At 45.1% G+C, this 18844-nt stretch overlaps 1 protein-coding gene across 1 annotated transcript; it reads left to right on the top strand.

Moving 5' to 3' along the window:
• Window positions 1-191: 191 nt before the first annotated feature.
• Window positions 192-17448, top strand: ERP27 (endoplasmic reticulum protein 27; the record flags this gene model as incomplete). Its single annotated transcript, XM_080359728.1, has 7 exons — window positions 192-285; window positions 493-593; window positions 3379-3516; window positions 6845-6958; window positions 9927-10052; window positions 16488-16685; window positions 17404-17448. The coding sequence occupies 7 exons, from the start codon at window positions 192-194 to the stop codon at window positions 17446-17448; spliced, it is 816 nt and encodes a 271-aa protein (XP_080215854.1).
• Between the last annotated feature and the right edge of the window lie 1396 nt (window positions 17449-18844).

Below are 18844 nucleotides of genomic sequence, written 5' to 3'. Positions count from 1 at the left end.
GCCCGCACAGCAGGGAGGTGCTCTCTCCCAGCCAGGCTTTTACCTCAGGAGCTGAAGGCTTCAGCCTGGGCCAGCTGCTCCCTTCCCACCATCCTGGGAGTGGCAGTGGGCCCCTGCAGCAGCTGACGTGTCTCTTGCCAAGAAAAGGACTGTAGCAAGGTGGCGTGGCAAGAAGGGGGCGAGCTGACACCATGGACACCTCCGTCTTCCTGTGTCTCTTCGTTATCCTGCTCACTGGGAGCTCCCCAGCAGGATGTACTGGAGATGGCGACTCGGCATCCCACAGTAAGTGAGCTTTCCTCCTGGCTCAGGGAAAAGCTGGGCCTGCTGTGGGGTGTCCTCCTTACCTGGGGTGTGCTGTGCAAGCACTGTGTTGAACTGGTAGGAGAAGTGTGTGGGTCAAATTATAAGGGGTGGGGTGCATGTTGGGAGGAAGCCTCTTCGAGCTGCTCTATGTGTACCCTCTGTCCAACAATGACCTCTCCTCTCCAGGCACAGCTGGCACCACAGAAAAACCTGTCCTGTTGAACAGCATTGCAGATGCCGAAGCCTTCATCAGTGATGATGAGGTGGTGGTCATTGGATTCTTCCAGGTGTGTTCCCAGCACCTCCTCTTTGACAGCTCTGAGCCCTATCCCACCCTGATGACAGTGTGGAGCTGGATGTGGCATAAACAACTTCCAAAGGCAGCTCTTGTTACAAAAGGTGCTGGAGCTGTCACAAGCATGTGGAGAAATTACATGACAGGACACAGAGAGAATGCAGGGAATTCTGTGTGTGGGAAGGGAGATGGAGCAAGGGAGAAAGGTGAAGGAGGTTGTAGGCGCCCTGGAGCGGGAGAAAGTAAAATGTTGCAGGGAAAGAAAATAGGAGTGTGGGTGGCAGAGAAATGGTGTTGGTGAAGTGTGAGTGGGAACGTCAGTTGTTTGCTTTAGTCATCAAAGGCAGTGCGAGGCACTGTCTGCGTGATGGGGCTAAGGAAGATGGGCCTCAGGGACCAGTGCTGGTGTGGATCCGCTGAAGTCCAAGAGGGTCTGGACTCAAGCTGCAGCCTCCTCCCAGGGAGAGTGGCAGCATGATATTTCTGTCTCACTGCTTTGCTCCCCAGAGTGGATACCCTTGAGATCTATACCTCTCTGTGTCTAAATTCAATTGAATTCAAAGGTGACTGATAGGTATGTGCCCTTTGTCCCCAAAATGGCATTAATATTTGTCCTTAGGAAACAAGACAAAAATATTTATTTAGAACACCATAAAATAGAGGCCTCTTTGACAGGATCCTCATTACTTTCAAGGTCTCCAAGTTGCACCTCTTTCCCCCTTTTCCTTGAGATCTAATGTGGGCTTCTGCTGCCCACGAACTGCCGCAGCCTCTGTCAGAGGACACTAGCTTTTCAAAAACAACCCCTTTCTTGCCCTGGTATAGGGCAATGACATCTTGCAGCCCACCAGAGTGAGGACCAGTGGTGCTGCCTGTGCAGTGTGGGCAGCAATAAGTGTGTGAGCGCTGGGGGCTTCTGCCCCAGGGCCCTTGCTAAACACTGATCACAGAGCACCAGTTGCCTTGCCTTGAGCACCTGCAGGCATTCAGAGCTCCTCGAGGATTACTCTTGCAGTGCTACAGTCCTGCAAACCAGCGAGGCAATCTGCACGTGCAGAACAAAAGTGTTCAGAGGCCTCCTTCCTGCAGGGTAGCTGGCTGGGGTTGTGGCAAGGCTGTACTCAGGGCACAGAGCCTGCTGCCGAGCTGTGGCAGGGACTGTGGCTTCTTGCTGCATGAAGCAACACAGGGGCATAAAAGCTGGTGCCTTGTGCCACGGTGGCCTCCCTCCTGCTGCAGAATTTCATGCATCAGAGTCAACTGGAGTCTGCCCCCACGCGACACACGGGGTCCTGGTGCAGGGAGGGGTGGCTGTGCTGTCCTGCAGTGTGGGGACAGCCCCAGCTGCCAGGAATGTGGGGCAGCAGCCAGCGACGTGTCGTGCATTTGATGCCTGAAGCACGACAGGGCTGCATTTAAACAGTAGATAAAGATGTATGTGTGCCATGAAGGCTTGTCTTGGCCCTCTGCCTGAGAGTGTATTCATCCAAATAATGTCCATGTTCTCTGTTCGCCATAAATTACTAATCTGCTGCAGCCTTTCAGTTCACTGCAGTACCCGGCTCGGCAAGCTCCCTGCATAATGAGTGTGGCCTCCCTGACTGGGAGCAGCATGCCATGGTGGAAAACCAGCATATTTTTCCAGAAACCCCGCATGTGTGTGAGAAAGGGCCATGCTTGGCCTGATTAAACCTCAGCTTTCCCAGGAATGCTCCAAAACTCAGTGAGGTCATTCTCACCCCAGGCTTTAGCGCTCTCACCAAAGCCATGTCTATGCGCTGGCATTGCTAAAACAGGTCACAAGAGCTGTTTTTCTTTTGAATGAAGAAAGAATTTTGTTTTCCATTCTCTCTGGGCTCGCAAAGAGCTAAGCTGACGGTTCAAACCAAAAAGAAAAACAGACCAATTTCCAAGCAGACACTGTGCCTTGAGAATTTAAATCCAATAAGTAGAAGTATCAAAAGTACATCACTCAAAAGACTAGTGAGAGAGGGTTTAATATGGCCTAAGGGTGTAGCTAGTGCTCTCACTGCAAGAAGCAGAATGGACCTCAAATTACTGAGAAATTGCACATTTTTATCCTTCCATGTATCTGCCTTAGCTACTTTTTAAAGGATATGCTTAAGATACCTTTTTGAAAGGAATCAGGATACTGCTAAAACAAGGTGTTCAAAAACCCGACTCTAGAATCAAGGTTATCTTAAAAATTGTTTTTTAATATATTTATTTTTTATATATATACACACACATATGTGTGTGTGCATGTATATATATATGTAGATACATTTAAGCATGCTACATCCAGATTCTGAGTTTCTCCCTTCTCTTCTAAGAGCTCTAGCGTTTCCCATCATCACTGGGTTAACTCTTAAGTGTGGAGGTAAGAAGTGAGATTTCAGGCAAACGGAGGGTGAGGTTCCCAGCGTGCCGCAGCTACCTGCTGGCTGTGGCTTTGAGCCTGACAGCGCGCTTGGCATCGCCGCCTGCTGACTTCCCCGATTCTGGGAGGACAGGTGGCGATGGCTGCAGCGTCCCAGCCACGCTGGCAAGGAGACACCGAAAGAGAAAGACGCTTTATCCCGGCGTCCCCTGCCCTTTGGCTGCCCCTATCTCCCGGCCCTTTCCCCGCTCCCCTGGCGGGGCGGGGGGGCCGTGGGGGCGGGCGGCGCTGCGGACGGACGGTAGGTGTCGCCCTCGCACCACTCGCGGGCGGGGGAGTCCCCAGGGGAGGCTGCGCTCCTCATCTCCAATTAACCCCCTTCCCTCTTCCCCCGCAGGAACTGGAGAGCCCCGAAGTCTCGCAGTTTCGCCTGGCGGCCAACCGGACCCCCGAAGTGCCTTTCGGCCTCAGCAGCAGCCCCGCGGTCCTGTCCCACTACGGCGTCGCGGCGAACACGGTCACGCTTTTCCGCAGGGTGCGTGGGCCCTCGGGGGTGGGTTGGGGGCACCCACGGCGCTGCTGTGGCCGGAGGACCCGGGGAGCTAGGCGGGGCGGGCCGCGGCTGGCCCCCGACCCATTCCCTACCGGGGAAACAACGGTGCCGTGTAAAGGGCTCTTGAGTTCCTCTACCTGCTGGTTTTGGTGAGAGTGGCTCCTAGAGCAGGGGCTTAAAAACTGCCCACAGTCAAAGTACAGACGAAATTAAATCTCCAGGTAGCAGTGATAAAGATTAAAGGTGTTCATCTCTCTTTATAGCAAGCAAAGAAAAAAGTCTGTCCGCCCACCTAAAAGCACATCTGGAGAGTTTCCTGCCCCAGAGCAGTCTTTTGCTTTTGGTTTGCTGTGACCATCACCAAGACACGCAACATTTATTACACCTGATGAAATTCTCCATCTTAAGTGTGTGCCTCATGGATCTGGTCCAGTCTCCACAGTGCTTTACAAAGAACAATGTCTGTGTTTCTGAGTGACCTGCCTGGAGCTCACTGTTACTTGGATGAGGTTTCCATGGTTTTGGAAAGGCTTGAGACACATGAAAAGCATCTAGAGGCCATGTTACAATGGATTAACACAGCAGGCTTGGTATCAAGTCTTGCCAAGTGTCACTTCAGGCAGGCAATGCTGTCTCCCTGGGTACACAACTTTTCCATCATGACTGAAACCAGATCCAGGCTGAGTCTCTGGAGTTACAGATGCTCTACCACCAAAAGAAATCCCAAACATTCTTTTCTGTCTCCTACACTGTGGTTCGCAGAGTGTATTCAAATACACTTTGGGCATGGGCCCCATTAAAAATGTTACTTTGCATTTTCTTATGTATGGATGCTGTGCAAGATCAAAACTTTGTTGACTCCAACTCTAAGTGCTGGTGCCTCACTGAATTTGAAGCTATGTTTACTGAAATTTAAGGAGATGCTGCTGGGAAGAGCCATGTACTTGCTTCAAGAGTACCAACAAAAGCTAGGAGCAAGTATTCTACCGGTTATATCAATTTCCTCATGTTGCCCCTTCTCACACAAGTATGGCCCTTGAAAACTGGAGAGAAGTGTATCTGAGGAGGAGAGGGGCCCCAGGTAGCACAAGATGTCCTAAAAGCCTCTGAAGTGTTGTGTCACCAGAGCCATACACTGTGTTTACCACTGGCATTATCCAAATAATTCAAAGAGAATGATCTAAGAGTCAAGAAATAGGCAGGCAGGTCCTTTTATTTAACCTTTTATTTGCTATGTGCGGATGTTGTAATTTGAAGCAACACCCATCTCAGTTTTGGTTCTTAGTCATGGTGGTTTTCTTCCAAAAATATTGAAAAGATTCTTTGTTTTTGCACTGTGGCAGATAGTGAGGATGACTGCATTGGTAGGGTGTTTGATAAAAGAAAGATTGTTGGAATTGCTGGAATTTGGATTGTATTGACTATTCTTTGTTCAAAGTCCAGTTCTTGCAGCTGAACTCTTTGTTTAATAGGAAAAAATTAAAACCACAAAAACCCAAAACCCAACCAAGAAACTAATACAATAGTCAGGCTCAAGTCTGGTTGACAATTCACTTGTCTTTTTGACAGTTTTTCTTAAAGTATGTTATTCAGACACATTATTTTTCCTTTTATTCTGTGCTGAACACTGTGTAGGAGTAAGGGGTCAGAGATGAAAAGGAAAAGAGTACTGAGACAGGAACTTGGAAGATGCATGACCAAGATAGCAGTGAATCAGAGACATAACTTATTTTTTCTTTGCTTTTGCAGAGTATGAAACACTTATAATGCCTAGAAGTTTAAACCATAATTACAGTAGTAGGAGGGGCTGCTGTCAGTTGGTGAGACTTTTTGTATATAGTGGAGGGAACCTGATTTATTCGAATGAAGTGAGGAATCTGGCCTGATCGACAAAGAACATAATTAACAGATGCTAACAAGCTAATTATATGGAATGATAAAGACTTTTTGACTAGAGCTTCAACTATTACAGGCAGGCTACTTTCCAGCCTTATTTGCTTAAAATCATAAATGTTGAGTAAAGATTTAAGATTATTATTCCGAAATGAAAATCAGATGTTGCCAGAGGCCCATGAAAGTCAAGAGAAACCTTTCTGTGGAGTCTGGGGTGCTTTAGGTTGTCTCCCAAGACCTGTCTCATCTCACTTTCCCAGGTGTTACACTGGCCTGATGTCATTTACTAGAGTAGAGCTGCCCTTTCATTTTATGTATGAGGAAAATCTGTGAGAGGAATCAGGCAGCACAGTCTGAAAAGCACCAGTTTGGGTTGCCAGACAGGGTGCTGTGGCCCCCTACCAGATCAAAGACCTTGCCAATGACCGCAGAACAACAAAAAGGGCTTTAGATGTCTGCACACACTGGAAAAAAACTAACACAAGCACTTTCAGAGGTATAGATGCAGAGAATAAGATCTGGGGTGTTGCATGTGGACCTTTCCTCAGTCCCAAGAACCTCATTCAGCATGTGCATCAAAGGCCTTTAAATCCCAAACTTTGATCCATTGCATATCAGAGACCAGCGTCCTCATGGCTCAACTCAGTCACGTCCTGTGGTGGTATTGCACAGCAACTCTGCCCCTTCGGATGCCTTGGCTATCATTCCTGTGTGCCTGCTTTTTCTCTGTTTACCATGTCAAACAAACCTCAATAAAATAATGTTGTTTGGGTGGGGGGTTGGAAGGTGGGGAGATGTGTGGCAGGATGAATTTTCTTCTAAAGATGAAATGTGCTTGGCTTGATTTTTTATTTTTATTTTATTTTTTTTTTCTTTTTCTTCTGCTGTACTGGAAAAAATATCTTCTTTTTATTGGAGAGATTTCCTGCTTGCACAATGTTTCCAGGAAATCCATACAGGCCCATGCCAATGTTTATTACTTGTAGAAGAAATAGAATAAGCAGATGAAGATTTTAAAAAGGAATGTAAAGCCAAAATCAATGCAAGGAGTTAGGCTGTTTAATGATATCTCCCCACAATGCCTAGAATAGTTTATTAGCTAATCCACCCTGTCTCCAGTGCATTGGGAGCTGATACTGTAGGGATGTCTGGAGTCCTCAGTGATTTCTGTTATGCCATGAGTTTGCCTTGTCCTTGGGAGACTGAAGGAGGGTGGAAGATCCTTATCTCAAAGTGCAGGCTGATCTCTATAGGTTCTGGACCTCCAGAAGTGGGGATTGTGTGGTGGGGGGGAGAGGATGGCAGTGTCCCAGGGGCTGGGCGGGCGTCTCCCATGAGTGAGTGCCATCAGTGAATCTGGAGGGGGTGCTGGGAGGAGAGGACAGCTGTGACTGTAGGTGTCTTTGCATGTCTTCAGGTAGACAATGAGCGGGAAGATCTGGATATGAACAGCAACAATGTTGATGCTGAGAAGGTGACTCGTTTTGTTCGGATGAACGAGCTCCGACTGGTGACAGAGTACAACCCTGTGGTAATTACCAACTCCCCGCAGCCCTCACCCTCGTGTTTGGTCTCCTCCTCATGGGTGTCCTCTGGCCCAAGAGTTTGCACACCCAGATGTGTGTGAGGGTTGTGGCAACAGCGTGGATGGAGTTAGAGAAGCAACTCTTTGCTGCTACTCCAAATGGGGACTGGAAGCAAACGCTGTTCTGGGGCACGTGAGTGTGATGGGGAGAGGATGGGAGGCATGGTGGTTCCTTTAGCTTTCCAGTAAATTTGGGGTGTTGGTGGGCAGAAAGCTTATTTCTCACCACTTCAACTGGCAGTGCTGCATCCTCCCATGGGCTTTTGCGATGTTGTGCCATTTCTGCACACCCTGCTCAGCCAGGATCCCCCATTTTTGTCTGAGAAACACGGAAACTTGAGTGACCTACTCCCAGAAGGCAGGCTTTTCTTCATCACCCAGCACACAGGGCTTGATGTAAGCCTGGTTTTTGAAGGCATATTCAAGAGCTGGTTGGAAACTTCCCAAGCAAATTTTTTCCCATCTTCTCCATCCCCTACTCCAGAATTCATTGAGTTCAACAACAACAAAATAATCAGATGTAGGATGCTTCCATGTTGGCTGTCTTCATTAGCCCACCCATCTGACTGGCAGCAGCAGGGTACCAGTGCTCCTCCCTGCTACAGGGGGTGACCAAGAATTTAGGCTCCTCTGAAATCTCAGCAGTTCACTGGGCTCATTGATGTGGAGTCAATAGGCCTTAGAAGTCGTGATGGCTACAAGGCTGAGATTTATCATTGCTGATGGGATCTTTTGCAGACTTCTGGATAGCAACAGCAGTGCTGACCAGGCACAATTTAATCAAAGGAGAATGTCCCAATCTGTTTGAAAGGTGTAAATTTTCATGCTGATGCCAAGGATCAGCTGACACATTCCTCAGTTCAGGTGCAGCCCACCAGTAGAGAGAGCATTTTGTTTTGGAAATGCAACACTTTGTTTCCAGAATAAAGTGCTGTAGAAATTCTACTTTTTTCTTAAAAACAAACAAACAAAAAGCGGATAGATTTTTTTTCATCTTGATAAGGGATGTGAAAAATACATTTCAAAATCACATAATATTTCTGGAGACAAAAAGGCTACATCCTGTCTCACTGTCCTTACAGTCCTTTGAGAACACCCAAGTCACATCAGCAGGGATGTTCTCATTATCTTTATGGTCACCCAGGCCTTCTGAACCCTTGGAGCCTGCACTGCATTTTTTGCCAAATCATTTGATCATGGATCTTTCTTCATGCATTTCTGCTGATATTTTGGGCACTTACTCTATGGTGTCCTGTTCAGCACCCAGGCTGTCTCCCTGACGGAGAAGTCCTGAGCTGTTCAGCTGGTCCCCTCCACCCTGACTGGCTGTACACTTGTTCCATTTTTTAATTTTTTTCAGACACTCTGGAGTTCTATTAGGGTGCTGCAATTAACACTGGCTCCTACAGTCTCCGGTCCAAAGCCTGTTTTTTCATAAATATTTATTCCCAGTGCATATGCTGTTTACATCTAAGAATGCTGCTGCTCAGCAGAGGCTGGGGTCATGCGGTTCACACTGAGTGCTGCCAAGAGTTTGTCTCCCCATCGTGGGGCCTTTACTGTTTCGCCCACATACTTCAGATGTTTTTAGGCAATGATTACCCTGTGGACTTTCCAGGAGATTCAGATGTGACCTGGCCATGTTCATGAGCTCTGCTATTGCTCTTGCACAAGGCTGCATGGACAGGCACACCTTTATGGGGAGCTGCCGAGGGAACCGCTTCTCCAGCCCTTCTTGCTGTCAGCTCAGCCTTGTCATGGCCCTTGGTGCTGGCAGCTTCACCCTCACCTTGAGCCACATCCTCTCCCATGAGATCTTCTAATGCTCTCCAGCCTTGGTTTGAATCCCCTCTACTCTTCCCTGACCCATCTGCACTCTACCAGTGAAATGAAAGGATAAAAAATGTCTAATAAACATTAGGCTAATAGCAGACTCTCAGCTGCCAAACACTAGATGCTTTGTGGTGTGTGTCCCTTGCCAGCACGCACTCCCTGACCCCTTCTGTATTACTCCTGGAGCATGTGGAAACTTTCTTCTCCTGCTGGCAGGGAGTTGCACGGTCTGTGCCTCCGTGGTTTCAGTGGCACAGGGAAGGCAGCAGGTCTGTCTTAGCTGCTGTTTAGTTTGAGGGAGAGGCTGCAGGGCTGTGGGAAGTGGTGGGAAGGAGAAGCAAGATGACAAGTGAGTGAGTGAGTGAGTGAGTGATTGCCTGGAGATGGTGTGGCGGCATCTTGGGCAGTGCCAGTCTCCTCACAGAGTGCCAGTGTGTGCTGCCTGCTTGGCCCTTGCTCAGGGGATGAGGGACAGGCGGCTCCAAGTCTTCTCCCACTGCAGGACTGCAGAGGCGATTTTAACTCTCAGCACTCTGGGATGCCCAGGCCATGGGGTTGCTGAAATGGGGCTCTGGACTCATCCTTATCCTACACACAGCTTAATGCTGAAGAAAGAGAACAAGAGGAGACACAAACCCTAACACCACAAATCCTGCTCACTTTCTCGCTCTCATTTCAGCTGGGTGCTGGACCTCAGTGATTCAGGAAACCCTTATGTATAGTGTTTACTCACCTTCCCTCTCCATTTCCTTGCCCCTCTGGATTTCAGCTTGCTGTATCCAGGCAGTCCCTCTGCCTAGTCACTATCCTAAGGCAAGTGATGCACTCTTGTAGTCTTTAGACTCCCGTCTTGGGAATCAGCAAAGGTGGGGGGTTAAAGCACTTCCATAAAGAACCCAGATTGGATCCTTCCTGCTTTAAAACAAGCTGCCCTGCTTGTGAGGCTGATGTGCAAAGAAATCTCAGCTGACATATGAGGACTGGTGTCCCTTTAGCAGTGCATCCATGCAGATTGAAAATTCTCAACCTCCTTGTCTGTGTGTGTTTCTCTCTCTGTCTGTGGTGGCCATGTTTTTGACAGACAGCAGTAGGTGTGATGCAGAGTTCGTTCCAGCTTCACCTCCTCCTGATAACAGACAAGATGTCCCCAAAGCACCCCGAGCGAATGCGCAGGTATCGGATGGCAGCAGAGCTCTTCAAGGGGAAGGTAAGTCCAAACAAGAGAGGACGGGGAGGCATTAAGGAGAAAAAAAAGAGTTATTTCTTCTGTGCATGTGGAGGACATAATCCCCTTCTCTGTGCATTAGGGGAGCAAAGGCCAAGTGGCAGGAAAAGAGGATTAGCTGGATAATGAAGTGGTGGGGTTGGATCTCTTCACTTTTTGCCAGTTTGCCTCCTTGTGGGGAAAATATGTTATCCTGCTCCTTCGCTCCCTCAGTGGGACATGATGTACTTCCTTGCTTCTGGTCCAGTTTTGTTCCCTTGCACTGGGAGATGACAAACATCTGCTGCACTTCAGTCTGTTACTGGTTGCATTCCACTGGTGTGAGAGGTGATTTTATATATAGAGCATGCAAGGTGCCAAGGAGTGTTATATAAGTGACCAGAAAGCAATTAGTGTCACAGTGCTTCTTAACCCTTAGCCTACTGGTTGGATCCTGGGGAAAGGACTATTTTAAAGGAGTTGCAAATGGGTTTGTTGGATTTCCCACACCAAGGTGCTGGGATAGATTTCAGAGCAATTTTGCCTAGTTCCCACCTCTCTGCAGTCAAAATTTCCCAAGTAATAAATCATTCCATGGCGATTCTCTGCCAGCAGCTGAATTACATGGGAATTTGTGTCCAGGGAACAGAGAAAGGAACTGGCAAGCAAAGGAAGATTGGGACCAACAGGAAGGCATTTGGGGCAAGGAAGAACAGCAGACAAGAGGGGACAGAAGATCACAGCAGTGAGGAAGGCTGAGCTGAGAAGCAGTGGAATAGATCTTCCTGGCAGAAACATGGAGCTGGAAAGAGTTGGGGTTCGAGAACAAGAACATCTGCATGCGTCTGCTTGTGGTACTGAAGTGGCAGATTAAAAATCAAGTATATTCTCATCTTCAAATGGAGGGCCCACGGTAGAACTGTGCACCCTCAAAAGTCTTGACGCTTGTTTATGGCAGGACTACTTTGGACCTTGCCATTTGTCCTACCCATTGGCAGGACATGAGGTAGAAACCATGCATCAAAGTCAAAAGGTCTCTTTGAAAGTGTTTTTCTTTGATGAATACATAGTGATAAAAGAAAAGTCATTAGGTTGAAAAATTCCATCTTTCTCATGTGAGATATGGATTATAGTGACACCATTATCCCTGTCCTCCTTATGCAGCAGTCTGACACACGTCTCCTCCAGCCAGCTAATTCTTCTAACACATTACTGTTTAGTATCACTATCCTTTGCTGTTGTGGCTGCAGCCAGTTTTCTCCTCATGTGACAAGCTCAGCTCTGAGCAAATGTGAATAGTTTTCCTAGAAATGCTTCACAAAACATTGGATGAAATGTACTGAAGTCCAGATAATGTAGGAATTGCCAGAAGGCTAAAGTTAACTTTTTCTTTTTTTTTTTTTTTTTTAAATTAATGCAGGCAAGTTTCCCATCAAATCAGTCTAGAAATTTGTCCGAGTAAAATATAGAAATTAAAGATGTGGGAATTTGACCATTTATTTCCACTTTACTGCAGTGATACTGCAGGACACACAGATGAAGTGACTTAGAGTCTAATAAATTGCTTCTGCCAAAGGAGTAGCACTTTGAGGAGTAAATTGTGATTTGGACTGCTCTCGTACACAGCAGTGAGAGAGAGCTAGGATCTCACTCTTGGAGTCTTAAATCTGGATACTAAGGTGCAAGCAGAGTGATATGCCCAATTAGGTTTGTCTCCACTGCTGTCATGTACAAAGACATGAATTAGCATGAATATCAGAAGCAGACACTGCACAATACCATGGAAATCTCTGTTGGTAATTTTCCTAAGTGGAGTTAGCTATTGTCAGGACTACTGTGTTAACTCAGGTTTATTTCAAATCAAGAGGGAGAAGAGAAACTTGTTGCTTGGATTAATGGAGAGATGAAGAGGAACTTCTGCTGAGTGGCTGACCCCCAAAAGTGAAGAAAATAATAAAGTCATATAATCATTTAGATTGGAAAAAACCCTTAAGATCATAAACTCCAACTGTTAATGGATCATGAGGAAGTGATTCACCTGCCAGTTCATAGATTATGGTCCCTTCATCTCTGGTTCATGATCTTTTCAGTTTTTCCTGAGAGGAAGCTGAGATTTTCAGCTGGAGGATCCATGAGGCTGTATGGTGAAGACTGTTATTTGAAAACAGCCTGAACTGCACCCTGAGCAACAGTGAGTGTCTGAAGGCAGTCTAGATTCCTCTAGGTAACATGGTAACATGGAACCTGGGGGCTATAAAATGCTGGAGAAGAAAGTGCAAATGTTAGGTGATGCAAGAGCTGACAAGAGGAAGAAGAAATATGGTACTTTTCTAGCAGACCTTGAGAAACAATTGTGGGTGGATAACAGTGAACAGACAGCTCAGAGCGTTGCAGCTGCAGGAGTGAATCCACCAGCCTTCTTGGAAGGATCCCACTGCAATCAAATATTTGCTTATTTGAGAAGGTACTGCCAAGAGTCAAGGCTTTCAACTGGAAAGGAAATTTCAGGGTTTGCTTTGCTGATCCAAATGAGTATACGCATCTTCAGTTTTCTTTCCACAGTATCAGAGTATAACATGACAGTTGCAGCTGGTGTACCTCCTGGGTGTTTGCAGCACTTCCAATAAGGTGATGTTGGGAATAACAAAACCAGCTTTTGTTGCAACTGATATAACTAGTTTACAATTAGAAAATTATTTGGGTGGAGATGTTTGCAAAGTCCCTTTTAATTTATATGTAAGGCCATTTAGGAATGGGTTCTGAGAAACTCCTGAGAGTCCTTCAGAAGTTCTTCCATAGAAATGAAAGGACAATGCCCCTTATCTTGCAGACAGCCATTCATACACTTTTTATTTTTCTTGTCAGACACTGATGGCTCCAGAATTGAGAGAGATAATATTTGGAGATGCTTCTTTTAGCCATAAACAGTAGAACCTGTAAATATGGATTGTCGGTGTCACTTAGCAGATATCTGCAGTAAAGTTGTTTTTATAGCTTGCTGCTTTTTTTTTTTTTTTTTTTTCATTCATGGCTGATATCTTCTTGCTTTGATGTGCTATGTAAGCTATGTAAGAAATTACTCAAACTTCAGAATTTGATCTTTCTGCTTACAGACTCTTCTCAAAGAATGAAGGTTGCAGCTCCATGAATTTCAAAGTCAAACACTTGACATGAGTCTTCATCATCCTTCCTGTTTGCTAGAGGAAAAACTGAGCAATATCGAAGTGGTTTCTATCATTGCAGTACTATGCTTAATTAACTTCAATTCCTTGGGCAATAACATCATTCCGTATTTTAGTGTTTAGCAGGAACTTGGTGTCCTAAAACCACTAGGCTAGGAATCAGGTTGTCAAGACACCAGTGTACAAAATTTTCTGAAATAGAGCTTATTGCAGGTGACAGTGCATGGAGTATATCATGTGTAGAGGGGAGAATTTGTGCCAGGAGTTCCTCATCCATGCAGAAGCTTCTTCACTGCCTCTAGCAGCAGACCTCTGAACACAGGCTAGAAGATTGCTACAAAATGGAGCCATTTCATGGAAATGGTTTCATAATTAAAAAAACCAGCTATTGTACAGGATAGTATGTAATAGAAAATTAACTTCATGTTTGGGATGGAACTACCTGGTTTCTAGCAGTGACTTGAGAGCTGGCATCATAAGTGGGATTTGTTTTGGTGAATTATAGGTTGGGTAAATTGAGCAAAGGCTTTAGGCTCTTTTCAGGACTGGTAGAGAAGGACAGGCATGTCCTTCCTTCTCTTCTAAAATAGGTGGAATGAAGTTCCTGTCACCATTTATTGTAGAGGTCGCCTAGGTGACTGGCTATGGCAAGACTAAGATCTAAATGGCAGAAGTTAGGCAAAGTGAATCTTGTCTCATGCTCAGCATAATTTTCCATGGTCACTGCATTAATTCTTTATGATTTAGAGCTGGCTGTGAATCTCTAAACAAATTAAATTCCTCTTGAGAAAGTGCCAGTTCCACCAGGTGGCATCTATCGTAGAAATGTCTTGGTTTCCAGCTGCTGAGGAGACAAGGCTTCCAGTGCTTGTGGCCGCAGTACCAACGCACCTTACCGACTGCCCTGCAGATGCCCTTGGAGGCCAACACAGGCCTTGGCAGGACCACTGGAACACATCCAGCAGAGGACACATGGCCTGTTCTTTTGCTGAAGGAGGATTCATCCCATGTCAGAATACCTACTGGAAATGTGTCATTCTAAAATGCATGTGATAGGCATTAAAGTGTCTTCTTTCAAGTGACAGTGGTCAAATGCAATTACTGTCTCTCCTGTATTTTTTGACAATACGAGGGGAAGGAAACTTTTGTTGTACTTTGGCACCCTTTAATTCTGTGAGCCAAAAGCGAGTCATTAGAGACATCCAGGTCAGGAACTGTGAAAGATGGTATCTCAGCCTTGCTAGCTGAGGGGCCAGTTGTTTATGTGTTTTCATTTTCTTCTGTAAGGAAGAAGGTGTTTAGAGTTCTAAACCCCAACCTTTTTATTCTTTTATTCTTACTCTATTCTTTGTATTTATTGATAAAATATGTACAGCTTTTTAGTTTTGGGTTTTTTGCAAAGGCTGGAAGCTTGATAAAGTGAAGAATGTTGACTAACATTGATTTATATTGCCATTTTAAAATGCTTTTCATCTGTTTTAAAAGTGAAGGAGATTTTGTGTAGAAAGTGACAACTTTAACAACCTAGGTATTCTAAATGCTTTTTAAAATTAACTTCTTGTTTAGCATTTGCTTAAAAAAATCATTGTCTAGAGAATCTTTCCTAGAGAACCCCAAAAATCTGGTGAATGAACTGGTGAAAATGTGATACAGTTTCCTGTACAAACCCTCTGAAAGTGCTTCCCTCCAACACCAGCCTCTGCTTCCAGCTTGCTAGTTGGAAGGAGAGACCTAACACATAAATGCTGCTGCTCCAGCTGAAAGCCTCTTAAATTGGGTTCTTAGGATTATGACCCTTAGATTTGTGATCCTTCTCTAGCTTCATCCTACAAAAGGATGAATTTATCCCTTTGGGAGAAGTTGTGGGCAACTTCTTGTTTCCCTTGGGGCACAGTTGACCTTTGGAAGAGAAATTTCAAGTGATAAATATCACATATCCAGTGAAAGCATTGTTCCTGTTTCTCTATTGCAGTGATTAACTGCGGTTAAACCTTATACTAGCCTCACTATCCCTCCTTCCCATAGGCTGTTGCCTAGGAAAGTTTTCAGATATATTTTTTTTTAATTGAACATAAATTTAATAAATAGTTTGAGATTTACCGAGTTTATTTTTAGAGAATAAAAAAAGTTTTGAACTAACTTGGGTGTTCTTGATTGAAAAGAATGAAAAACATGAGTCACAGCCTGGGAACTGGGCACATCATCTTTGCATTGCATTACTTTTCTTGTTTTCAAACTGTTCTCTTTTCTTGTGTAAGTTAAATCATATCCATATCTATAGGTACATTGAATATGCTAGGCCCAGTAAAATGCACAGGATAAAGAGAATATAAAATGATGCATGTTAGTTGAATGTTTTCTTCATTGACTTGGATGTCACTTGCCAAGGGATTCTATTTAATCATATCACTGATTAAGTTGTCCAATTGCTGTATTTATTTTCTTTTACAAAATGTTTGTATTTAGTATTAACAGATAATTTAACAATGATTCTAAAATTTTAAATTTGTGCCAATTCCTACTGCACCTGCAAGGTCTCAGTTGAAACTTACTCTTAAAATAAAATTATGGAGTTGGCCACCAATTCTGATAGACCTGTACTGTTGAATCATCTCTGTAGAATCCTAATCCTTTGCTTGATCTTGCTCTCCAAGACTATTTGAGAGCCCAGAAAACTGTAGGTCATTCTCAGCCTGACTTATTCATTGTTGAGCTTCTTTCCCTGGATCTGAAAAACCCTCCACTGAGTTGGGCTGCATGGATATTGGTGTCCATATTGTATAGGGCAGCTCCTGCTGCCTTATACTTCACTTGCACATTCTTGCAATTGTGTTTAATTCTCCACACACCAAAACACCTTTTTACTCTCCCACTCTGGGTCTTGCATGGATGTGAACATCTTATCCAAATAACCTACAAGTAGAGAATTCAGCTTCCTCTGTGCCACAAAGATAAAAGACATCTTGTTTCCTCATCTATTAAGAGAAAGGAAATGGAGACTGCCTTCCAGCCATACTGTAGATATATTTTTAAAGAAGTTGAAAGAAGACATTTTGTTTGGTAGTGTAAGTCTGGAGTTGATAAAATACAGAAAAAATGCACTGCACAGAGCAGTTAGTGGCAGAGGAAGGTGTTGTCCTAGGTGTGGTAGGTTGTTTATCGCTGTTAATCTTTATATGATCACTGTTTGGGGACCTATTTTCTGTCTTTCAGTTTCTTTTTTTTTCTCACATTTCCTCTCCTATTTCCAATACAGATTCTCTTTATCTTGGTAGACAGCAATTTGAAGAGCAATGAACGAACAATGTCATTCTTCGAACTGAAAAAGTCCCAGCTGCCAGCTCTAGCTATATTCCATGCACCAGATGAGGAGCAGGATGTGTTGACTCTGGATGAAGTCTCTGTTGAGCGTGTACAGGACTTCTGTAATCGTTTCTTACAAAGAATGGAGAAGGTAAAGAGGGACTCCTGTACAGTCTACACAAAGCTGGGATCTTGTAGGATGATGCTGTTTTTCATAAGGCTCTTGAAGAAGATTACTTCAGTGCCTTGAACTCCTCCCCACCCCTCCCACTTCTTCATTCATTTTCTTTTGCACCTGAATATCAGGAAAGTAATAGATTTAGAGCAAGTCAGAGATGGGTGTCTTTGCAAAGTCTTTTTCTTCGTTGACCTTTGCCTTCTACTCTACGGCAAGGCAATTTCACTGACCCCTGCAGCTGTATGCAGGTCTCACTGAAGCATCTATTTTCTGGAAACAGCAGCTGGGAGGACAGAGTGAAGGCTGCTTTTGGACACTGAGAATGGGGGTGGTGGATAACAGCACGTAAGAGAGGATCAAAGAGACAGTGGCATGGATAGGAAGGAAATCTATTAAGAAGGCCACAGAACAGAGTATACAGACAAGGGCTCAGGACTCTGCCAGATGTCTCTGCTGGGAGAGGGACAATTTAATCTCCATGTTCATTCAGTGTTAAGAGTTACATCTCTGTCAAAGCTCCTCTTCCTATAGTGCAGGGGCTTTATGTGTCAGTACCCTCTGTTGTGCAATTGAAATGGGATAGGCAGAACAGTGGTATAGAGAGCAGAGGGGGGCATTTAAGTTGGTTCGTTCTTTTTATCACTATGCTGAGAAACGTCTAAACTGATTTCATGCCTCTAATGTGTTTTAGAAAGAAGACAAACCCAAGGAGAAGGCTCTCAATGAGGAACTCTGATTCTTTCTCAGCCAACAGGATGAGTGAGCCCAGAGTCATCTGTTTCTGGTGTATGAAGCGTTCACTGAGCCCTGCAGCTCAGGAATTCCTGGCATAGTAGGATTAAGGGGCCAAGTCAGCCACGGATTCCCATCTCCATGCTGTGTACATATACTGCCTGTCCTTTCTAGCAATCTCTTGTCCCTTCTCATTTGCTGGCTCCAGCCCCCTTTTCTCGGTAGTCTGGGAGCTCTGGTATTACCCTACACTGTGTCCTTCCATGCCACTTCTGTTGGAGCAAAGGGTGATATAGCAAAATGGCAATATCACAGATAAATCTTGTAGTTCCCAGAGATCTGTCTCCCTCATTCTCTTTGCTTTGATGCCATGCTGGGATCCATTGTCAGCCTCTCCCAACACAAGGAAGAGATTGGTTGCTTGACATCACATGAACTTTTCCATTTATTTTACTAAATAAAGCAGAAAGTGAATAGCCTGGATTGTTATGCAAATATGTGACTTCCCACTCGCCATGTCTTTCACTTAAGTATAGAGCCTGTGAATTTCTCAGTGAGTAAGCTCAAAAATCTCATTTCTCTGAATTTAATCATGCTTGCAATGCCCAACCAGTCAGATTGATTACTAAGAATCATTTCCCATGGAAATGGACCCATTATCAACAGATATTTTCACCAGGATGGGAGATTTCTGTGAAAGTTAGGGATCAGAACAGTACTGGGTACACCAAGTCTGATCTGGTGCAGCAAAAATGAATGAGCGTCAGATGCAGATTGAGGCGAGGAGAAATGTGAGCTGGGGCAGAAGGGCAGTAGAAAGTTGCACTGCAAGATCATGGATATCTACACACTTCATTAGAGGGAGAGGCTAATGTCTGTGTATTAACCTCAGACATCCCTCAGAGGTCCTAGTGCTGGTGTACAGTGGATGGGGACTTTGCAGGCAAGGGATATGAGCCATCCCTGTTCTGCTGTACCAGATGCAGGCAGTAGGCTTGCCTCATACTTGGCTCAGCATCCTTTGGCATGAAGAATGGATGGTCCTGTCAAACAGTGACTGCATTGTTTCTCAGAGCTTGAGAGACTTGGCTTGGTACAGGGAGCCTAAGAGGCGTAGAGCTGAGAAACCTTAGCCTTTTCTCAGAGATTAGCCCAAGGTGAAGAACTAGTAATAGAAAGAAGTTGTTCTTGTGGATAAGGCAAACACAGTTCCCCACCACAGAAGGAGAAGTCAGGAGTTGGAAGGAATGCAAAGCAACTGCCAGTCACCATGACGAGGGCCACAGCAGGGAGGCTCTTGGTATAAGAGAGAGGCAGGTGCCAGCCCTTTATCAGCTCTTACCTCTTCCACATGGATCAAGCTGATGTCTTTCATCTTCCTAAGGCTCTGTGTCCCTTTA

The sequence above is a fragment of the Nesoenas mayeri genome (assembly GCF_963082525.1).
Source record: "Nesoenas mayeri genome assembly, chromosome: 1".
Classification (NCBI taxonomy): domain Eukaryota; kingdom Metazoa; phylum Chordata; class Aves; order Columbiformes; family Columbidae; genus Nesoenas; species Nesoenas mayeri.
Note: the sequence above shows the minus strand (reverse complement) of the source record. Positions and strands in the feature narration are given on the sequence as shown.